The 24,882-nt window shown below is 40.6% G+C and overlaps 1 protein-coding gene across 2 annotated transcripts in view; it reads left to right on the top strand.

The window, feature by feature from the left end:
- Nucleotides 1-16,445, top strand: part of ADK (adenosine kinase) — a 298,411-nt gene extending 281,966 nt beyond the window's left edge. For both annotated transcript variants that reach the window (XM_054207000.1, XM_054207001.1), the window contains exon 11: nt 15,266-16,445. In XM_054207000.1, coding sequence (XP_054062975.1) covers nt 15,266-15,390 — 125 coding nt within the window. In that variant the 3' untranslated portion in view covers nt 15,391-16,445. The remainder of the gene's footprint in view (nt 1-15,265) is intronic.
- The last annotated feature ends 8,437 nt before the right edge of the window (nt 16,446-24,882 follow it).

The raw sequence follows: 24,882 nt of genomic DNA, 5'->3' as shown, positions 1-24,882 counted from the left end.
AATGTCATTGCCGTGAGATGTGTACCCGAGGATCGGTGTGTGAGCTTAGGTTCTTGTTCAGCCATATTTTTTTCTGCTATGACTTGCGAAGCAACATGAGCTTTAGCATATCTATGGTTCTTCCATTAGCTTCTGAGATATCTTAGTTCTCCTTTGCCACTCCATAAATAATAAATTGGTCATTTATTCTCCTCAGAGAACAGATTTTCCTGAGTTTAGTCCAGATGGGAGATTTGGGAGTCATAACAGTCTAGATACACAGATGATTCTAGTCTTACATACTGTGGTCGTCTTCTTCATGGATTCATTTCATTTTCCTTCCCATATGTAGGAAATAGGATACTGGACTGGATAGGCTTTGATTTGGTCTGTGTTTCATTTGGGGGAAATGTCTGTATTTTATCTATATCACACTTTTCATGTGTTTTCAAAGTACATATTTGCAACAGGAAAAGTTCTTTATTGTCTCCTTACCAGAAAGCCCTGTGCAGTAATGTTGGTAACGCTACTCAACATATGTATCTTCTCTTGATTCTAGCATTGAGCCAGATGCAGTGTTATTGTCCTGACAGAATTTTTATAATGGGAAGGTTATATTCTCTTCAGTTTTTTTCCAGCTTCTTTCTTTGATTGAGGTTTTTAATCAAGTTGTTACTACCTAGACAACAGCACATATAATATTTTTATTTTAGTGTCCTTGTAGTAAAATGTTTCAAAATTCATCCCTTAACTCAAAAATTCACTCAGTGTTATAATACACTCTCCTGGAAACGTACTTCCATTATTCAAACAGCAGAGAACAAGAGTCCCATGGCAAAGCTTCCCGTACTTCTCTGGGACTGGTATATTAACATGAACAAACAGTGGTTTTGTTGGAGCAAATGTCTTGGCTGAGAGGGGAATGTGGGATATAATGAGAACTAACCCCATCAAGCAGGATTTATTTTACATTAGGAGGTCAGGTTTGTTAGACTCTATCATATTTTGAAAGGTCTTTCATGGAGGCACTCTCTTCCAGAGGTATAACTCACAGATTGTAAGGAAATTCCTTCTCGATAATTATGCCAACTTGGCAAATCACTCCTCGTGTGTTTCTCCATGTGGAAGTGGAAAATAAGAAATCTGTCGGGGGGTGGGGGGGTGGGGTGTGCGCGGTGTGTGTATTTCTAGAACCTGTCTAACTACTGAAGGTCTTGAAACCTTAAAGTCATGAAAAACTTTAAAGACACAAAGTTTCTGGGCACTTGTAACTCTGTGAGTTGATTCATGAGTTCAGAATTTCTGAGCATGAAGCTGCTGGCCTCCAAGGAGAACTAGCTCACTCCGACAGCTAGCAACAAGAAATAAACTGCATTCTTCAGTTGAAATGTGTTTTTATTAAGTTGGCACCAGGAATATCTCTGAATTTCTTGCCTCTTACTGCAGGCATCAAGTCATCTGCCACTCAGGCTGGTGCAATGCATGAATGAGAAACTGAGTTTTAAAATCGCTGCAAGTATCTTTATGCTAAAAACACTTTAACAGAGTTCTGCCTGTATTGCTTTCCAGCAACACTGCTACATTTTAGAAGTTTAAGCAATAATGATTTATTTTGTAGCATCTCAGCACCTCTTGTGGATTTTAGGGATACACAGATTTTCAGTTATAAATCCCTGAAATACCCATAAATTAAAGTTGCAGTTCCACCTCCAAGTTCTGATGGCATTGACAAATCACTTGAGCTTTGCTGACATGGCTTATGTCACAGGCGTCCTCTTAATGGAATTACAGCCTTCGTTTGCAAGTTTGGGGAACATTCTCTTACTCGTTAAATTAACATTTATTTATTTATTTATTTATTTATTACTAGTCAACCCCAGCTTGAACTTGGCAGTAATGATAATTAAAGTATATTTAACGGCAATAAACAGATTGAAATATGGACAGGTTTACCATCGTATGCTTTCCTTTATGCCATCCCACTGTCTTTAGCCAGAGAAGGTCTGCCTTCTGTTGGGACTCCCCTTTGTCATTGCCACCGTAACTAATGAAAAAAATAAGCATATTTTCTGATAGTTACTGCCATTGTCCCCTGCAAAATCTCTCCCCTAAAATCTGTCTACTCAGTGGAACTGGACGGAGAGTTCACAATAAATGAATAGGAGAAGGTGTAAAATCAATGTTACTTCAGGTTCTGTCAATATAAATATATTGACTTAGTAATCTACTATGATTTAGTCATATACTGCATGAAAAGTACTACAGTATGAAATGTAACCACAAATCATTTTAAAGTAGCGTGACGAAGCAGTGACAGAATGATCACAGCAAGTGTATATTACTTATCACTATGCTATAAAGATGTTATGGCATTCTCAAGGAGAAGAAATCCTGAGATAGAAGGAGCTCTTCATTAAGCATTGTACGGTGCCAAATACGAGCTGATAGCAATTTGCCTCTGTCGGTATTAAAGCTGAGGTCAACGGCTCAAACCACCTGTCAGTTTAAAACTCCCATTGGCAGCTTTCATGTACCGCGGAATCTCATAAAGCTGCTAGTTATAGTTTGAAAGCGACGTTCAGATTTTTTTTGGTGCACAAGCTTACGGTATAAGCAGTTCTCTCTCTCTCTTGTGAAACCTAGCATGAACCTTAGGAGATGGGCAACTACTGCCTCAGCTCTCAGAGAACTACTCTGATAGAGACAGGGACAGCAACAGAAGAGGAATTCTTGTCTTTAATACGTGTCCTTGCGTCAGTGTGCCTCTTGGCATCCTTATCTTTTCTTTAGAGACCACAGGGCTTAGTGGAGATATTTCCCTCCTTTAGTTTCTGTTGCCAAACTGGCTCAATAAAGCCATTCCCTCATCTTTAATATAGAGGTTAATTCTAAACATTATTTTTCCATCTTAATCTAAATGCCTTTACCAATTAGATAAAGACCTTGGACTCCTAAGAGTTTGTACAGGTCATCGCATTGTACAAATTTTAGCCTGTTTTCATGAGCCTAAATGCAAGTTATTTTCTATAGAGTGACATCAGCTTTCATTTCAGAGCTCAGTAATATTTGTTATATACTTCTACATTATTGAAATGTTAAAATATTATCCTTAATGTGAAACATTCTTTAAATATATTATACACATATATACATTTTTTTTTTTAAAAGCACAAGAAATATATAGGTCTGCAAAGAACCCATAGCGCACACAATAATTGCTCATTATTACTCCTCTACTAGCAAAAGTTTGATTCAGAAACCTTTTTTAAAAAGAAGTCTGTTTCTGTTTTGCAAAAACACTAGTATAACTTTGGAATACCTTGACTGAAGCCAGTGGATTTAAACAAGTATGCTATTAATAAAAATGGAAACAGAATGAAATCCAGTATAATAATTCTTATGTTGTTGTTCTGGAGAATCCGTTGTTTATGAAAGGAATCAAGAATCATCTGATCTGAGTTGGCCCTGCTTTAAGCCAAGGGCCAGAGCAAGTGACCTCCAGAGGTCCCTTCCAACCTAAATTGTGCTATGGTCCTCTGAGTTCTAATCCTACAGGAATTAGGTTCCCAGGTGCCATTTCCTGCTCCTCTGAAAATCCAGCCTCAGTCAGCCTCGGAGGGCAGGTTGGTGGCTGAAGAGAAGAAGCTGACTGAATTAAAAAATGAAACGTATACAATGGGAATTCCATCTTCTCACAATAAATTTGATACAGGGCAAAGACAGACTGTATTCATGACTTTGTCTAATAAGTCCCTTATGTATTTCAAGTGAAGGAATTGTGTGGATGGAGGCATGTGCACATGTGAGAAATGAAATGAGTTCTTATGGATAGTTGCTATATGGCTATACCAGGAGTGCTAAACATGCCAAAAACATCTGATAATGCCTTCAGCAGAGACAGGTGGTTTGAATGGTTTGTCAGAATACTAAATTATGAGTGGGCTTGTGACTATATTAAAAAGAAAGTTCCTTAATGGATTTATAGGGTTCTTTAAGATTGTGGAAGAATCTGTTTTCACTAAAAACATTGTGGAGAAATGAAGTATTCCTCTTATTTGTTGTATTTTCATCTCTGTATGCATCTCTGTTGTAATAGCTGCCCTCCCTCCAGTACTTGCCACCCCTAGAACATTCTAGATTTGTTGAAACAGGAGTTCAAGGAACTAGGAACAGATTCTTTACTGAACAGCGGGAGTATGATATCAGAAGCTACTTAACCCTCTTACAGTGGTCTTTAATTTGTATAAGGTTTTTATACTTGTTTAAGATATCTTGGGAAGTTGTCATCATTTTTTAATCACATTTGATAGAGAGTGGATAAAATATCGCTGCTGTGAAGTACGGATTCTGATAACACCACAGCTCTGAGATGCAATTTTATTTGCCAGCTAGGAGTGAGGGGTATTTTTTTTTTGTGATATCAATTGAATATGTATGTGCATGTAACTTGTTATGGCTGATTTTTGCTACAAAATTTATTTTCACAAGCAAAGAGACAAGGGGATACTACTTTGAATTGTTCTGTCTTTTCTTTGAAGTAAAGATAAATGTTATAACGGAAATCGGCGCTCTCTTAGTCTTCATTTATACAACATGGGTGGCTAATTGCCTCTGAGCAATCCTGTTGTTACTGAGATCATGGCTGATGAGATAGGAAGCTTTGAAATAAAAATACCTTCTTAATGTCATCGGCATTTTGACTGACAGCCTGTTTTGCCCATCTTTAATACTCCTGTTTTATAAACAGCATACACGAGTGTAATAGCTGAGCTGCAGATAGGGCATCAATCTTTGCTTGGTAGCGGATAACTTGTCAACATGTTCATGACTTACCGCCCGTGTGTTCTGATGGCATTCTTAACTCTCAGATAAGCATCCCCTCTAAACCTAGGCTATTAGATGGCCACGTTATCTCTGCAACTGACCTTCTACAAACTAGAAAATTACCAGATTACATGTTGCTAGTTGATTTTTCTCAGTCTCAGCTAGAGGCACATCATTATTCTGATCGATAGTGTAGCCAGTTGCTGGTAATTCCAACATTAGTACTGGCACAATTTAGAAATTTGCCACAGTTTAAATTGCAGCTACTTAAACAAAAACATAAAAATAGATATCATTCAGGAAAAACATGGAATATTCCCGTTGTCTTTTTAATTCCCTTCACTTTTTACCAATTTCCATTCAAAATTATTTCTTTGGAAATATTACACTCGTCTGTACTGGCATTACACTTAAAACTGGTAGCAAGTGTCATCCAAGTATAATTTAGTTGTGATCCAATCTGGTTTAATGGTTTTCCTTTAATTGCTACCCTTCTCATGGTTTCTAACTGTTCATCTTAATTTTATTACATATATATTTTTTATCAAAATGTAGTAACTTAAATATGATAATTCACATTTTCACCTGTACAATTTAAATGCAATCCAGAAAAATATGTAGTAGAATCAATGTAAGGCAAAACATTAGTATATTTGCTGTCATTTTTTAAATAACATGTAGAAGTGAGAGATCCATTTAAAAGGATCAGTGTATGGAATTAAAAACCCTCAGAAGTTTTGAATTAGACTGAAGTAGGACCTGATCCTTCTAGCCGGTGTGTGTCTCTTCCTGGCAGTGACACCCTCAGTGTTAAGGGAGCCTCAGTACACAGCAAGAGGATTAATATTTTGCAAAATGGGGTTTTAAAAGGCCTAATTTACCTCACCATAAATCCAGTGACATTCTGGACAGGCTTTGTGAGAAATAAATGTTGAATAGGTTGCGTACCTTTTAAAAAACAAACCTACTGTGTTAAAAATAGATTTTCAAAACCAATTATAAAGTTCCAATTTTGGCTGTAATAGCTATGGGACAATTACAGATCGGCTTAACGCCTCAAAGCAAATCATCACTGTTTAAAATACTTTGTCATGCCTACTATCCCTATCCTCATAACATTTCATTTTATGTTAATGTGTCATGTGTTAGAAAATCATGTAATGATAAAGAAAATGTTCATGTGGAAGGTTAGAAATTACTTTAATGAGTTATTATTACCTTGCTCGCAGACTGTTGGTAATATTTTTGTGTTATTTTAATGTATTCTGAGTAGAGACAGAGGCACTAGTCAGATTGGATCATCAAGAACGTTCCCCTGGGAACCAGGGCAGGATGTAGTCCCCTAAGAAACGATGTGTCAGATTAAGCTGATGCTGTATTCACAGGAGATACAACACCACAGAATGAAATATAGAAATACACTGAAATACGTTATCTATTTCACATCTGGTATGACTCGGTGTGGTGCTGTGGAGACTGACACGATGACCACAGAGGTGCTTCCCAGCTGGAGGTATTAGCTATCAGGATCCTCGCTCACTCGCAGGGTGGTAAGGCCTCCCATAATTTGCTCACTGCCCCCACACTGAAATGGGCTCGTACTTGGGGTGGGAAGATGACACGGTTGCAATAAAAAAAGAAACAAAAGAAACAATGTGGTCCCAGTTGAAAGCAGGGCTTGTAGGTCAGTTTGGCGCTCATCTCCGACTGCTTAAAGGGACGTTACTGTTATTGGTGATCAGTAAATGATTAGTATCAATCCATGGCTGTACCAGATATTTAAACAGGCAAAAGATATTAAATGTCACTGTATCAGAATAGGAGCACTGTGAATGTAACACTAGGGTAGGCTATTTCAACCCACAACAGTCAAGAAATTGATAGGCTGTCTCGCTGCCGTATTCCCACTGCATTGGGTGTTGCTTTCTGATTCTCTGCATACTGCTGGCTGGACTGGGTGGAAGTATTCCTCCAAATAAAACCTTCCTGAGAGATGGTCGCTCTGCAAACACAACTTCATCTCCTGCCTTTGGTGCATGTGAATCTCAACTATGGAGTTACATTCACGTAGCCCTTTTTTGTACTTGAATATATGACAGAAGCATTATGCTTCCAAACAATGTTAAAAACTGAATAGAGGATAATACATAGTATTCCATTTTGTTATACTTAGAACTTCATTATTTCTACATTAAATTAGTGACATCCTCTTTCTCTTATACCAAGTGGTAGATGTAGTAATCTGCACCATTTAATATCAATACAACAGATCTGTTTTGAAGCTCAGAAAATTTCCTCAGGTACTAATAAAAGAAAGCATATTTCATTCTGCTGTCTCAAAAATGGCTAAGGAGAATTTTAGCTTCTGAAGAACACTTCTAGGAAACTTTCTAGGTAATGTTTTTAGGAAAAACAAAGAGAAACATCAGCTTGGAAAGTAGTCTTTTTCAGATAGTTAGAGAAGATGTTTCCAATGAAAATACCTGTATTTGCTTTGGCATATACAGCGCCTTGAATATTCCTTGTAGGCTTGGAGGTGTGGGGTTTTTTTAAATCAAATGTTTTCCCCTGATCCTGACTGTTGGAGACAAGCCCAAAGCCACCAGATTCTGATCCAAGAAGGAATTTCCCAAACTTCTTCATGTGGATTTAAAAATGAAAAATAGGACCAAACCATGAAGTTATAACTTTGTTATCAGTTTCCTCCATCACATCTTTCTTGGAGCATATTGTAGACTGAAATGATTCTTTTCTTGGACAATAAGATGTGCTGGGGAGTTTAATAGAGGTGATATGCAACAGGTTATAAATAGAGTCCACTGAGGATGATTAATGCGGAGGGTGTCACAGTATAAAACACTTAAGCTCCTCCTCCAGCTTTGGGCTGTTCCCCCCCTCAAAGGGAGGACAGTATTCAGGCAAGGCATACGCCAGTGATAGAAAACTCCCATCAGGCTCAGTAGGCTTCAAACCAGGATCTAAGTTTTCTCCATCCATTGCACAGCCTTCAGGACCAAACCGCTATGGAGTTATAACCACTGTTCCTACTTGCACAGCGACATCAAAGAAAGAAGACTGCTAATTTTCCTTAGAGAGAGACAGTTGCTGATGGGCGCAAGCATCTATACAGGCCTTGGGAAGGAGGATGACACCTTATTCTGCGAGCTGCAGTGTGCTGGACCAGTAGGTCCAAACAATGGTAAACATATACGCAATGCAATAAAATTATTCAGCCTTGAGTAACTGATTCCTAATGGAATAACAGGGATTTAGTGGCATTTTCTGTAGGGTTTTTTTATTGTTACATTTTTGCAGGAATCTTTCATTAACTTTTTCCACATGTAATGGTTTGAAGCATTAGGGTCTGAACTCTTTTTTGCTTTGTGTATTCAACACCTCCTCTCCATTCCAGGAAAAGGCTGCTGGACTGAAAACACTCCTTCCACTTATTCATTGTTGTCTAGTAAATGCAAAGTTGTATTATTTGCATGTGGCCATAAATGACTGTATAACCTCAGACTAAGGAAGACGTACACCCCTCTGAGTGATCCTTAGAGAAATTCAGTACAGTCCAAATGTAAATATAAAGAAAACAAGAGGGGTAGGGACAGCAATACCAATACTGGCTGCTTTTCTTGAAAACATGCTTGGTTTAGTATTCATGCTGGTGATTAGAAAATAAGAAGTTTGTGTAAGAGGGTTGTACATAGACAGTGAAATGCCTTTAGCGCGTGACCATTTTATAAATAAAGTAAATATAGACTTCAGAAACATTTTATTCGTGATCTCATGGTTTTGTCATTCTCTGGAAGTAAAAATATTGACATTTACCAGGCTGTTTGTTCCAGCTTTCTGATCTCCTGCAGTTTATTTTTATAACAACCTTATCGATGAGCCTCTTACTCAGCTCTCTAGGTTTAACTGAGTTGAGTCGATTTGTTACCACAGCTTCAAGTAGCTGTTACAGAACAAGCGAGACATCCTAATAAAGTTGTAAATGTGTTTACTCAAACATGGTATTGATTTTACTTGGAGAGGGAGAAGCCAGTGCTTAGCATGGTGTCAGGGAGGATGAATTTAACTGCAGTTTTTCATTGTCATCTGTCATGGTTGTGAAACACTAAGTGAAGCCACAAGAGGATAATTAGAATTGCCAGAAATTTAGCCCCTAAAATCAGTTAGCCACTCGGGATTTTTGTAGTTTAATTAGGTTTTATTAAAACTTTCCTCCAGTGGTATAGGCAGGAAGGCATTTCCAATGTTCTTTTCAGGGAGGGTGAGATTTCAAGGTTGCCACTTGTTAGATATACATCCTAAATGACTGTTCTTCTGAAAGGGTTGGTAACCTTTTTTCTCTCACTTGTAATTAGCCTGGCACTACAGTTCTGTGGAAGCACAAAACCATCTCATTTTAAAAGAGAGGGAAAGACTTGTTTACTGTGTGCACTTGTTTGTACGTGTATACATCTGCAGTTAATACCATATATGTGCATGTGTGGAATAATTCTTACACTGTATTTTGAGAGAGAAAGAGCTAAGGTGTGTGAAGATTGAAAGAAGTATAATGTATTTGAAGACGCATGCATTTAATTTGTCTTATATACTGTAAGTCTAATGTGTCAGACCACAGTGCCAAAATACATGAAAACAGAAGCCAAATCCCACCCTTAATCAAAAACGTTTCCATTTAGAATAGCCAACATTCGGTTTGATAGCAATGGGCAGGGCCTCTGGCTTACCACAGTTCTTGGCTGTAATATCCACCATCTGCCACAAAATTAAAAAAGGAGAAACCTCAGCATGTTGACGTACGGTCGTTCAGTGACTATATTGCAGAATCATCTGATGCCAACATCTTTTACAAAAATCTAGGTTGGCTGGTTGGCTCTTGGCAGCGGCGTTTCTAACCACCTGATTACAACTGACCGGGCTCGTGTTACCACAACATTAACCCACTCCAACAGCGCTAAAAGACATCCGAAAAAGCCTCAGTCATATCAGCTACAAGCCTTTGAACTGCTAGGGTAATGTTTCTTGAAAACTGCATCTTCCCACACTGCTGGCTTGGAAAGCTAGTGGGATCACATAAAAATAGATGAGCTTTCGAGCAACTGTGATCAATGCTGTATAAAACGAGAGCGTAAAAAGGTACTTGCAACTGTCCCCCTTAGTGGAGTAAAACCATTTTTAAAAAGGCAGTTCATAAATTAAGCTGTAGAAACTTTAAATAAAATAAAAAAAAAGAGAGGAGGCAGCTCAGCTGTTCATGATCCTTTGTGTGGCTGGGACAATTTTGGCGGTGAGTGGCCTGGCTAGCACTGCTTATATTAGGTGCTTCAGGGTTCAGCTGGAAGAGGAGGATTGGCTGGCAACATCACATAGCAAAAAGATTTGGGGGGGCTGTGACTCAGGGTCAGCTTGTAATTGTTTATAATTAATGCATTTGATAATTGCTTTTTTTCTGCTTTTCTATCTTGCATTTAAAAAAATGTATTAATTTTGCCTTGGGCATTTTGTAAAGGTTGGAAGTGTGAGAGAGACTGCAGAAAGACGAGTAGTGGGGGAGCTGGGTGTCGGAGTCTATAAACGGATTTCCAGCCAGCATTAGTAATTAACAGTCATTAAAATTAATTGTCAAGTGTACAATTTGAAATGAAACATTTGGCTTCAATATGAGCTGTTTTTAAGTGTTGTTAAACCATTACTGAAGCAGACCAGAACTGTTTTAAAATCTCTGCTATTGGACTCCCACATTCCTATCCAACTGCACTAGCGCTGGGCGTTCATTCAGAATTACCACTGATAATCTGAAAACAAAACTTTCAAAGAAATCACTAATTTCAGTGAAATTGCCTCTGAAATGTCTGTTTTGCTGGCCACAAGGAGATGAACTTGGTTCTCCTTTAATGATTTTTAAGTGCTACTCAGCTCTTAGAAGTAACAAAGTAAAGACAACACCTTTTGTGTCAGTCGGTGACTGCCTTGCTGTGTCTTTTCAGACTTACGTTGACATCCCCAAAGAGATTTGAGCCCGTTTCAGTGAGGGCCTTGGTTTGGGTCTGGATTTTGAGGCTCAAGCACCACTTCTGGCACTTGGCTTACAGAATTTTTCGTGTGGTGGTGAGCACAAAAAGGATGAAAGCAACTTAACTTTTCTGTCCCTCACTCTGTTTGCAGACCTAACGATTATAGACGTTGTCTTTGAGCACATGTAGTAAGGAAGCTGGAGATAATAAAGATTTACTCTCAATTATGTCAGGCACACTTTTCAGAGCAAAGTGATTTCAGAGATGCTTTTCTCTACTGAGCAGAAATTAAATAATTATGGGCCAAAAATAGCTATTGATGTGTTATAATCACTGCCATCATCTGGGAATGCAAATACGTTCTGTACCACTCTAAGGTTTAAAGCAGCTTTTAAAGCGGAGTTGTCTTTGCTTTCTAGGAAGACTCTGAATAAGCGGGACGAATTGGACACAGTTCCAAATAAGTTCTTACCGTGAGTAGGTACAAGGTGGTTTCTTGGCTGTCCATGCCTGTGAGGGACAAAAGGCATCCCAGTCTACTCTGAAAGCTTACTGAGACATCCTGCAACTGCCATTTCTCTTACTCCATAAACACTTTGGATGTCAGGGCAGGAGGCAGAAAAGTGGGAGAGCCTTGAGTTTGGTCCTTGCCTTTGTGTTCTAGCGTGAAGAGAGTGGTACACCTTGCATTAACACCATCTACAGCTTCCGCAGTGTGGAAATGCTAGTGCAGAGTAGCTGCAATTAGAAGATGGTAGACAATATTGCCTGAAGTTGTTTTGGTAGAGTATTTGAAGCGAGGTTGTCTTGCGCAGCCAAAAATATACTACTGCTTTCTGCACTCCATTCCGATGATAATCAGGAACTAGTTCAGGCCATGGCAGAAGTTAAAATAGTTGCTGAGCTACTTTAGTAGGTGCTGGGATGATCTAGTTCTGTGATCCCAGGCCTGTGATACGGGATCAGAGTTCAATCCTGCCCTTTCTGTCTGTGAAATTGTAGGAGGAGCGTGAAGTAAGTCTGAAGCCATGTTCACTTATCTTCTTGCATTTCCAGACATGGCACCTTAAAGAGATTATAGCCCTCACCTGCTTATCGTCTTCCCTCCACCGCCCTGCTCGCTGGTAGAGCTGTTTGAGTACTCACTAACCCACTTCAGTTTAAATCAGCTGGGTTAGCAAAGATCGACTATTCAACAGCTTTCTGTTTAAACTAATCTGACTCATTTTGACAGAGTATCAGGTTATGCAAGCGGCAAAGAAGGATGGTAAAAAACAGATGGGGCAGTAAATTCTTCGGCTGGAACTCGAAGATCCGAATCCATGCCTTGAGAGTATGACTCACGGGTTTGCATCACACCACCTTATACGCTGGAGGAGGCAAACTCTGAATTATATTCTGATCATGTTGCCTTTTACTGCATTAACTAAAAAGAACATTCTGCAGCTAAGGCAGCCAACCTGATAGAGCTCTTTGTTTCTCTGCTCAAACAGTGCTTTCTGGTGTTCCCTCGGGGTCTGCTTTGCCAACTGCCTAGTCTTAGTGTGTGATGTACTTCTGTGTTTGTGATATGTGTGTTTGTATTGTCATTCGATGCGATATTGTGTCAGATACTGCTATTTCTATTTCATCTATGAAACACATACCTTTTAAGAGAAACTCAACAGACGAGAGAATGGTTTGAGGGCAAACTCCCCACTGCAGTTTCTACATATCTCATATATGACAGCTGTACTTAATGTCATTTCTCCACCACTCTGAAATCACAGAGATCTCTCATTTCTATCCTCAATTAGAACAGGATGTTCTTTCACCTGATTCTGCTTTCACTTAGATCAGAATAAATAAGAAGTAGCTTCACTGAAGACAAAAGACACGTGCTAGCTTGAAACTGGAGTGAGCCTGGGAGATGGTGACAGTCTCAGTCTAGTTGATATTGAAAAGTAATTAATGTTTTGTGGTCCTTCGTTCCTTGGATTTTCTCATCTTCATATATGTTTGATGCCTGGGTCGTAAACGTAGAGGACAGTTGTTCTTTCTTGTGTAAACCCCTCTCTGAATTCATGCTCTGTACAAAACCTAGCCTCGTGTTTGCCTTTGGAGGCCTGCCCAGTGCATCTTCGGTACTTACTGCGTCAGAAATGGACTGTCTGAGCAGCCTCGTTCTACATACGGTTACAACTTGCTCTCAGGTTTGAACCACCCAGAAGCACACTGGCAAGCTCCTGCCTCCCAGGCAGTTTAAATTTAATGATTGACATTCTCCGCGTATCCAAGAAAGTTTCTCTTAAAAATGCATGTTAATTTAATGGAGAGCAGACCATTTTCGTCTTGTTATTCAGAAACGGTCTGATTTCTGCCAGGCATGCTGTTTGAATTTCTCAACTGTTACCCGACTATTGCAGCTGGACCATCCTGCCACAGTTGCGTTGTCTGGCATCCCCTTGCTGCCATCAGTGATAGCTCTCACAGCACAATTTCTTCCTGTTTCAGATTCTTGTCTCTGTAACACTGAAAAATCCTGTCTTCTCCACTGGTCCTTATGGACTTAACTTTTGTTGGTGAAGCAGTCATTTTTTCCCAGCTAGTATCAGTCAATAACTGTGAAATTCCAGCTAATATGTAGCTCTCTAGGAAAGTATTGATGTCAGAAACGTACAAGTTTTCTCCTAGTTGTCAGCCAAAATGCCTACTTTCTATGGCCTCCCTGTTCCAATGAAAAGTATTTGAGTTGTAGATTTAGTAGTTTCAAACTCTTGTCCCATTTGGTGCAGTTTAGAGAAAACCGTGCATCAACTAGGCTTCTTTTCACTATCGGTCATGACCGAGAAGCCAAGATTTCCTTGGTAATTCATGAAAACGGGGTCTTTTCCTCACCAGTGTTATCTTTTGTTAAGCTAACCTTATTTTTCATGTTTTACATGATTTTTGATCTTCAAGGAGCAGACATTATTGCATAGGATAAAATATTTTCATCACCTTATAAAATATTCTCTAATGTGCCACAAAAGGAACTATTTAGAATAGGAGCACAGGTTAAATGAGAGCGTCACAATGTAACGTAGAGTCTTTGTTCCAATAGTAACCAAGCTGAATGGAGAAAATCTGTTTGAAAGCAAGTTAGCCAAACGTATCACCTTTGAATCAAAATGTGTAATGTGTCAGAAATTGGTACCTATGAGCTCCATAGTACTTACGAGAGACGTGGTTTCAAGACTGGATTTGTATTGTCAAGGCCCAAGGCCTGTCAGAGCATGACGCAGGAACTTGAAATGGTGGATGAAAGCTTTCAAAAGAGCGTGTTTCAGCGTGCTCGAATTTTGATTTTCTTGGGCAAGCCTCGCTTTCCTTCTGTGATTGGATGAGGAAGAGAGATAGATCTGAAACATATTAAAAACAGGATAAAAGTGAAGAAAATATTGCCTCTAGAATGACAGAGGAGAAAATCTCTTCCAATTTTTAAATACATATTTCACCTCTGCTGTAAGTTCTGTCATGCTTTCGGTCACAATAGTTTCAACCAAGACAAAATGTTTCAGAACTGAGGGACTCAATCCATAAAATTTCTGGTGCCACTTGTACTTAACTTTTCCGAGTACCTGTAAATAATCTCCTTTCTGGGGCTCTCTGCTTATATTCATTTAAGGAGGTGCTCTGGTTTTCAAAACGCTCAGCTCCCAGTGATTGCTGGTTTTGGAAGCCATGCGCGCTAGGGCTTTGTTGGCTAAAGCAGTTCACCAAGTGCCCTGACGCGGAGCGGGGCCTGGCTCTCCGTACGCTTTGCTGTTCATGTGGGCACGGGAACGTGCTGAGGTGCCTGCTCGTTCTGAAGTCTGGGATTAAATTTCCCATGATCAAGGGCAACAGATGCTATCTAACTTTCCTTAGCAGGTAAAAGCTGCTCACCTGCTTTTCGTTGTGAACACCTGCAACTGTGAATATAGACAACAGTTATTTGTTATGTGCCTTTCTCTTTTTTTTGGGAAAAGCTTGCAGAGCGACAGTTGTGTGGAGCTGTGGCTGCAGCCAGTATGAACAGAAGGAGCTCTCTTCAGCAGGGAAAGCTGCTTCTGTCTTTTTAAAATGGTATTTGAGGAATCAGGGTCTCTCTGTGGGAAAAAAGAGGGCAAGAATTCTAGTAAAATAATTTTGAGAGCACTAGTAAAGATCAGTCTTGATAATCTTTAATTTACCTGAGGCTACCACATGGAGACGTCAGGTAGAAACAACAGCAGCAGCATTCCAACTCAGCAGGTCACTCAAGCTCAATACTAAATTTAAAGTAGCCCAAAGCAGCCCAAACCACGACACCAGGGTACCTGCGTACATACGGTTAGGCCAGTATTTCAGTGCTTTGCCCTGTGGCAAACTGGGACACTCAAAACGCAAATCTAACCGTTTTCTTCCTTCTCTTTCTCTCCCACTTTGTTCCACAGGCTTCCTCTCACAGCTCGTCTATGACCGGCCAGTGACCGAGTGCATCCGGGCTGGACATTACGCAGCCAGCGTAATTATCAAACGTTCAGGTTGCACCTTCCCAGAGAAGCCTGACTTCCACTGATACTGGTGAATTGGAGGGATCAAGAGTAACTCCCATGTTGCCGTGGGATTGCAGCCTACATTTTTCCTCCTTCCCTTTCCTCACCTTTCCAATTACCTGCATCAACGCTTCTGTACTTCTGTTCATTGTATTCTAAACAAAATATATATTTCTATGGTGTTTTCCTTTCCATACCACTACAGTGTCGCAGTAGTCTTAACTTTTGGAAACAGTGCTAAGTGAAGCTTATTCTCTCATCCATCAGGAAAAATTGTTCTATTTACACCGTTTATAAGGAAGAAGTCCCATGTAAATGACACTGCTGATTAACACCATTAAAATTCTTCTGTTGAATTATCTAGTTTGTATCCAGCTGTGGCCAAATCCTACTCAACTTGCGTGAAATCAACAGACCTGACTTTATTTGTCACTTAACGTTATAAACTGGGACTGGGAATTGTTCTTTATAGTGGAGTCACACTAGTGTAAAGAGTGGTGTAAAAGTCACAAGAATTTCCTTACATATGTGAGCGTACAAGATCTGGCCATCAGACCCAGCCCAGCTTCCATGAAAGTGAGTAGCTGTTTTGTCAGTAATTTAAGGACCTGATCTAACGCTGATGTCATGCATTCGGTTGTTTTCCACCGATGCTAGTAGTTTTGGATCTGGCGCTGCGTGAGAGCAGGGTCTGGCCACTCCACGTACAGTCACATTCATCTGTCAGGTGAGTTAGCAGATAGGTACTTTCAGTGATTTCAGGGCAGATGCGTGAGTTGATGATGAACATGAACATACAGATCCTATCTCCTCCACGTGAGCTTTCTAGAGGCTGTGTTTAATTAAGGTACACATAGTGATAATGAGGTACAGAAATATTTATGCAGGATATATTGACAGGATATGCCAAACGGAATCTCTGAAACGCACATTTTTAAACTTTTAATTTACTTTGGATAATTAAGCAATATGGTGGATTTTGTTTGTATTTACAGTATTCAAAGAAGTGATCTGACACTGCATTCATTACTTTGCTATGTAATTTGATACTGATAAATAAAAAATTGTCATACAGATACTCCTGGGTTTGTATTGGTATGTGCCCGGTTTTCCTCCGCGTATCATACTGAAATGGGAACAGGAAATGGGTGCTTAACCCACAGTACCTGTTAGATCTCAACGTTTCCTACGTGACTTCCAGTGTCCAGGTGGGTGTTCAAGGGTGATCTCAGCAGTAAGGAAGGGAAGGAACATCAGTTTGGTGTTTGTATAACAGGAGAGATGAAAAATTAATGGCTAGGGTTCATCAAAGAACGTTAAGTCAGTGAGGGCCTCGCACTTTACTGCATAGCATGGAACAAGGGACACGCAGAGGTTGAACGTTGTTGTTACAGTTTGTGTATTGCAAAGACCGTGGGGAGAAATCAAGCCTATGATCCCGATTCACTTGTTTGACCCAGTATCCAGCTGGATACATTGGAGAATAGGCTCTGTCATCTTATGAGATCACCTGGTGGGATCCCTGCAAGTACATCAAGGAGCTTCAAACCAGCCACTTCTGAAAATCCTCATGGGGCCATGGAACTCCACCATCGCAAGCACAGATCACTGCATCGTAAGTACCGTCTGTTCTTAGAATCCTAGAATCACAGAATGGTTCGGGTTGGAAGGGACCTTAAAGACCATCTAGTTCCAACCCCCTGCCATGGGCAGGGACACCTCCCACTAGACCAGGCTGCCCAAAGCCCCATCCAGCCTGGCCTTGAACACTCCAGGGACGGGGCATCCACAACTTCCCTGGGCAACCTGTTCCGCTTGGGCTCACAGTTTCTATCTGAAAAAGGTTGCGTGTACAGGCCTTGTCTATCTGTGGACCTGCTCATGAACAGCTTTGTCCAAGTAAGACTTGTCTGCTTTCTTCACGGTGCTACTCTCGAAAGAGCTTAGGACTTTACATTTCTCATGTTGTAGCATAGGAGAGGGGATAAGGAATTAATATATTGGAGTGAAAATGGAGCTGCAAACAAAACTGGAAGAGGCTACAGTGTGCGTAGTCTTCAGGCTTTATGTGTTGATCAGAAGAATGTTATTTTTTACATCTCATGGTTAATTTTTAATTCTTTAACTTGAGGTATCCATGTGATATATTTTAATTTTTAATTCTTTAACTTGATGTATCCATGTGATATATTTTAATCAAGAAAAGCTGACAGGCCGAAGAAGGATGTGTTGCATTCCATGCTTTTAATTTATGGTCATATATGCCACATCACGCTTACTGCATGAATTTGGCAATCAGTAAGGAAAATCCCAATGCTGTTGTGGTTAAATATGCTGTTCCCTTTGCTTTGCATTCATGACACTCTCCATTCCTTTTGAAACAACTTTGTAAATGTCCTGGCCAGATAATTATAGTCCATTTAAAACAGAATATAAATATGTAAACATTCTTTACTGTACCAGTGAAACTACCAAACTAACTACTGTCAAGACTGACTAACTACTGTAAAGGAAGGGAGGACACATAAAGGAAGGTAGTCATAACATAGGGGGGGTCTTTTTCTTTCTTCCTTCCCTTCCTTCCCTTCCCTCCCTCCCTCCCTCCCTTCCCTCCTTCCCTCCTTCCCTCCTTCCTTCCCTCCTCCTTTCTTTCTTTCTCTCTGTCTTCCTTTCAGCTATTCCTTGTTTTCAATGCAGAATGCAAGAGTGTCAAGTCAGAGGTTCTGTTCTGACGTGCTTGGTGAGCTTGGGCTCCTGACATTTGGCTCTGAGGGTCAGCTACAAAGCATAATTTGAAGCCAATGGGAACAGCTGAGGAATAAACTACTACCAAATTCATGGAAGGACATCAGAGTCTGACCTGCTCTATTTAGCCATTCATTATTTCTCCAATATCTGTCAATGGATATTCTTGGATGATATATGGATACTTAGAAGTGTATTGCCAAATCAAGCTAAATAATTTGAATTTGTGCTGTCAAATTGCCTGACAATTTCATGCTGGGTTCTTTTCAGGATCTGTGTTTCTTCCCTGCTTCTCACTGATGAAGGGGGTTTTAATCTATATAATGGATAAGGGTGCCAGCCTTAATATTCTCTCTCACAAATATTCTTCCTCTCTCTTTGGTCCTGCACCATCTTATTCCACATAGAGGCATGTTAGAAAACTGGGCTTCCTGAAAAACATCCTTGAAAGAGTTGTCTGCCAGGGACATGTGCCACCGTCTCAAATCCCAGATGGGATGACTGAAGTGAGTCTGTCACTAAGCTTGAGCCATCATTCAAACCCAGCGTTCTCACCTGGGGTACTTTCAGGGAAACAAACACTGGAAATCCATTTCCCACTAGCCACGGGCCAAAGCTTATCACCCTTACTCAGATAAAAACTCTTCCCTTTTGCTGGAAACAGGACTGCATCTCCTGTGCCCGGCATCATGCTTTTTAGGCTTGTTTTGGTACCACATAAGTGGGTAGCAACACTGCTGAGATCAACAAGCAGGGAAATAGGCCCGGTATTCAGAAAGCCACATGTGAAAGACCTGAGAAGAATTAAGAGCTGGGAATCGGGAGATAAAGGTTGCAAGTGATCCACTTGGTTATTTTGCGCAGATCACTTTCCTTTCTCAATCTCTTTTTGTAAAGATGGTAAACTCAAGAGGTGAAGGTGGTAAGAATTCAAGTAGGGCAGCGTCAGCCACGTCTCTGCCTGTGCTCATTGCTGGTCTCGATTATTTGAATTTTCCCTTTTGTACATGAACTAATTTAAAGCTATTTATTTACCCTTAAAAATAGTGCTAGCTGTTACTACGTGTTTGAGGGTTAAGGCAGAGAAGGCAAAGGAGGGGAAAGGAAAGAAAAAAAAAGCTTTACTTAAAAAGTGAAGTAAAAATGCTACATGAAAATGACAATAGAAATGCACAGTGTTTTAAGATGACAAGTCTGGGAACAATCTTTAATTTAAAGGGTCTTATCCACAGTTTTCATAAAGAAATGTTAATTAAAAGTGTGATGACATGTTTGGGATTTAAAGGAAATCTTCTGCAAAGGATTTATAGCAATCACAGCTCCGGAGCATTAGGATTACAGATCCTTGTGCTGTTCCTTTTCAGCGATCATGTGATTGGCCTGCTGTTAAATATAGCTCCCATTTAGTGAATTGAGACAGGCAACGGAAAGGTAGGGATAGTTTCGCTTTAACCAGCGGGATTTCAGAGGTGTTGGAGATTATACAATTCATTAGTTTTTTACATAAGATCAAAGGGAGAGAGGAAGTCTTAATTTGGGCACCAACTGCTACTGTCTGAAAGTCTCGCAGATTAAATGAGAAGAGAACATGTGTGGTGCTAACTGCTTGTGTTGGAGCATGAGCCTATTGTTTTATATCTCACTAACTCATTGTTCTCTTCCCGGAGATAATTCTCACACTTAAGACCTTGGGAGATAGTTATGTCTATTGTGAATAGTTCAGCAACCAACTGGCTCAGAGGTTATTGCCTAAGCATCTTTCCCTCGCTCTAATCCCCTGCAAGGTTTTTTTCTGAGCAGTGTTGTTAATCTAAAATGACTGCTAACTGACTCCTGTGTCAAACATTATTCATTATGTGCTTTAAATGCTTCCTGCAGAGGCCAAAATAAATTCTGCTTTTTAAAAGCAGACCACAAGGAGTGCCTATGTGGGATATTTCCTAAAAGATTAGGCTCAAAATGGCAGTTAAGATGATGAGGGGAAAAAAACTGTGCTCAAAACAAAGCTTCGCAATTTAACCAGGGACGTACAAAATGGACAAACCTCAGTTACCAAACCCCACTTTTCACATGGAATTATCTATAATGTCTTCCTGTGAGAAAGAACACGTGCTCTTGCAGGGCAGGAGAAATACTTTTATAAAGACATGGAATAAGTGACCTTATAAGCAAACAAAGGCCAAATAAACAAAATTTGTAAAAACAGTAACTCTTTTGTGTCTTTTTTTTTTTTTTCAGGTGTCATGGTGTTGGCGTAAAGCAAGAGGGGTTTTTTGTGTCAATGGCACTGACAGGCCTTGCATGCGTGATGACAGTATGGGAAGAGAGACAGACAGATAGATTTGAATAGCAATAAGGTGGGTTTTCTTCCAGTGTGAAAAGAGCATGGGATTCGTGTGTACTGAGATGAAGTATAGCCTTGCTGCACAGTGCAAATATTTAATGCTGTTCTAACTATCCCTTGGTTATTGGAGTGTGACAGTTAATAGTCGTCAGCTGCCAAACCCAGCGAACAGTTTGGTTCCCTAAAAAGAAAATGAAAAGTTAAAAAATGAAGCCAAGTCGGACTAGAAACCTGCAAATCATAAATGTGCTATAGCTTAGCAGGCAGATCATCTCCAAAGTTCAGAGCCATGTCGACCTGAGCTGCTTCTCAAATGAGAGAAGGACTGAGTACGTCTGTCTTCTAGTCCTGGCTTTGCCAGGTACTCCCAGGCAAGCTTTGGCTGGGCTTTCTGCCTCCCGAGGCCCTGTTACTCCCTAGTGGTGTTTGTGAAGGAGATTGAGTAAAGGCTGGAATGAAGCAAAGCAAAGCATTATCGTTATTCTGGGTCAAACATCTCAAGTCAGTGGCACAGCGTAAACGCATAGAAAAATGGAAGAGCTCCTAAACTGAGTGTGAGAGAAATTGTGTGCTTGGAAGGCCTCCCTGTCTACGGTGCCATGGAGATGTTAACATTGGTGTAAAATATTGCCCTAAAAGAAGCATTACAGTTGAATAATAGCGGCATATGAGAGAATATATCAAGAAATAGATTCAGCTTGAAAATCATCGCTCATTCCACATATTATTTTTGTTATTCATACCAGAAGTAACACTTCTCTATACTTAAAAATTGCTCTATTTTGGTCTTACCTACTTTTTGGGTCCTTGGGAATAGTCACATTCCCACTTCCCCTGTCTGTTTGCTGGCTGTTGTTACGTGACGGGGAGTACCAAATGTGATTAGAAGGCCATGGTCTCCAGGCTCCCTGTGTAGCCCCTGAAGAGCGTGCCTCCAGAGGACAAGTTAGAGCAGGGAGCTGGGCAACACCTCCCGAAATGCTCTGCAGGCACCTCTGCTGGCTCCAGAGAGAAGGTAGGATGGGACCTACCTGTTCCCGGGCTGTTAGCCATGTAAAGCAGGAGCAGAGGCGGGGACTGCTCTGCCCTGGCTTTTTCCCTTTGTTGGCATGCACTTTTCACAGAAAGGCAAGAGGAGGGAAAACAAATAGCAAACAGGCAAATAAAGCAGCAAAATGTACAACCATCAGCAAAATGACTCATGTTTAAATTACCTTGATCTCAGTTCCTTAAAATTATTTGGATTGCAAATTAATGATGATTCTGCTAATCTCTTCATATTAATACTTGTGGTAGATATTGCACAAAATCCCATTGCTCATCTGTTGTTTGGACTTCCTACACAACTGTTTGTTTCCGTAGGATTTATCTCTCTCCTGAAGTATTTCCCCACAAACAGACCTCCTGTCCCAGTTAGCTTCATAAAAAGAGTAGGTTTGGAATTTTTTAAGGGGTGAAGCAGTAATTAATCACAATAGGTTTTGCCCAAAATTGGACTGTTGTTAATATCTGTGGGTCAGGGAATTATAAATTAAATCACTGATCCAACTTCAGGGTACATTTTCAGGGATATCATCTATTGGGGGGGCTATTAATGGCACTCAAGTATCTTACAGTATTTCCAGGGTTCTTCTATCAGTCTATCACATGGACAGACCTATTTTAGTCTGGCCTGTCCTAAAGCGTAGCCAGCTGCTGTGGCTGTCTTGCAGGGTAAGGACAAAGCACTTTTCTATTCATCTCCCAAGGTCAGTACAATAACAAACACATTTTATGTCTGAGAGTGAAAAGCCTTTATCAGTGCAACTTTTGCGTTCCATAAATGGCCACAGATTTCACAAGATAAACACCCTGGATTTGGGGAAGGTTGTGCTCCAGATACACAGTGTATCATATGTATCATATGTATCATGAATACATATATGATACATTTAATTGCCTAAAATTAGCAGTAAAACAGCCTCTTGAGGCTTGATGTTTATTATCCACCACAGTGTTTTGGGACAAAGCAAGAAACAAGATTTTAGCATATAACCTGTCAAATTCAGCTTGGGAAACGAAGAAATTAATTTGGAATGACTTGTCATAGTATGTTTGCTGTAGAAATTTACGCCAGCTCAGAAGTTAGTCCTTCTACCCCACAGCAGCAGCAGCTTAAATTGGGCGATGGGAGTATCAGAGTGGGAAGGTATTTGAGTTTCCCTGAGGTTCAGAGGTCTGCCCTAAAAAGAAGGCTCACATGTCGTTGTCTCAAAGGAAAAAGATAAACTGTCGTGTGCTTGGGCATTAACTTGCACAATATCAGCTACAGCTCTGCAGTTTGGGTTGACATGCAGAAGTACTGTGTCATCCTTTGTATGACATATCTGCACACCTCTGCCTGACACGGTCTTTGCTTGTCCCTCTTGATCCTGCATGTTTTATTTATCCTAGCCTTGTAACCTTTTCCTAATGACCTCATTTTTCTGAAAGAGATGAAGATGGGGCAGTGATGGGGAGGACATCTCTCCTGTATTGTAGTCCATACCGTCTGAGACAATCAGCTTCCCTGAAGACTCACTCAGTCTTTGCTGAATGGATGATGGAAGAACTACTCTGTGCTAAAAAGGCCAGTGAGGTTTCTAATAATCCATTTTTTCTTATGCCTCTTCCCGTGTTTCACGCTGTAGTGAGAAATCAACTCTGTTGAACCAGCAGGCAGCCCTACCAAAGGCCTAGCCTTTTTGCTTTAATTGGAGTTATTTCTTGTTCTTAATTTTCCTTGGATATATCCTGCCATTGTCCTAGCCCATCCCTATACTGTAATATCGAATGGGATTGGAGCGCATGGCGTTTGGCATAGCAGCCTCGTGTAGCACTGGATAAAGTTGAGCCCCAAGGATCATGAGGGGTTTCATTTACTTCCCCTCCAACCACTACTGGCAAAAAGAAAACAGACAGAAATGCCTGTTGCACAGATCTCTTGCCTCTCTATTCTGCTCATTTAGCTCAGCTTAATGATTCTTCTTGGCTGCCTCTTCCCTTCCAAAAAATAGCTGTGAATATTCATCTTTAAAAGTAAAGCACCATAGAAGTGGGCCTTCATACAGGACTCTCGCCGGCTGCCACTCCTGCTGACAAAGAAGATTGCAAGAAGCAAGAATTTGAATAAAGGACAAACGTCACATATGCTGTGTGCTATGGAGGACAAATGCTGAATACAAAATATGTTTAATTGCTGAGTTAATTATCTCACTAAAGTCTAAATGTTGTTTTTCGGCACTCCCCCCCCCACTCAGTTGTTTACTTTTATCAGTTAGAAAATAAAAAATCAATGTCATGAAAAACATAATTATATTCCTACTAATCTGGAGTGTTTTCTCATTTGAGTACTGCAGTCTGATGCGTTTTATCACTTTCCATCAGATTATAGCAGTGGAAATTGCCAGTTAAAAGCTATGGCTTTAGAGCAAAAAAGGGGAAGAAGAAAACCCACCCCAAAGCCATGTGCCTTGCCAATCAAATCTTATTCCTAATGACAAAGCTTCTGCGATTTCCTTTCTGACAATACATGAATAGCTAGTGAATAATTGGTTCAACAGGAGCTTCATTAAAGTCCAAGAGAGAAAGCAGGATCTTTCATGTGAATAATTTGGAATGATTGGTAAAGATGAGGCATTATTATAGGATTGCCTTCTGCTCCACAGTCAGAAATATGCAGCCTCTTCCTTGCTGAAGTGTGAAAACATTTTGTAAATAGTTCTAGCTGCTCCCGAGTGGTGGATGATCTTGCTACTTAGTGAAATGACTTCTTGGTTGCTACCGTTTCTGGATTAAATGCACCCATTCTCTACATAAATGGAAAGTAATTGAGCTTTGTCTGGGGAGCCCAGCTGCAGACACACCCTCCCACTCTCAGCTTGAACAGGTTTTGGTGTAAGCCATGGGTGTTTCTCCTCCACCACTGCAGCACAAAGGGTAGTGACACTGACCCACAGAAACCCAGACCCCGTGACTACGTGCCCCAGCTCACCCCACCACACTGCTTCACTCTGTGCCATCCAGTCTGGGCTGGCGAGTACATACGTGTAAGTGCATCAGCCCGTCCTCAACGGCTCTGCCACTACAGTCTTCCTGGTGGGCAAAAACAGTGCAGAGAGCTCAGCCTGGCACCTGGTCAGCAGAGTGAACGTTACCCATGAGAGTCACCTGGGTCATTTACTGGAGCAGATGAGTCCACGTCTAACAGCCACCTCACCGAGAAGCACCCTCTCCTCCCGGCACACTTCCCACGGCCCCCGTGCAGCAGGGCAGTGCAGTGCAGCAGGACAGTGCAGTACAGCAGGGTCCTGCCAGGAACCCACACAGATGCTCATGCCACCCTCCTGGCAAGTTAGGAAAAGGCAAAGGGAGCAGAGATGAGCTCAGGATTTCAAGGCGTGACCAA

Source organism: Rissa tridactyla, chromosome 6 (genome assembly GCF_028500815.1).
Source record: "Rissa tridactyla isolate bRisTri1 chromosome 6, bRisTri1.patW.cur.20221130, whole genome shotgun sequence".
Lineage (NCBI taxonomy): Eukaryota > Metazoa > Chordata > Aves > Charadriiformes > Laridae > Rissa > Rissa tridactyla.
The sequence above is the reverse complement of the archived record's forward strand: the minus strand, read 5'-3'. Positions and strand labels throughout refer to the sequence as shown.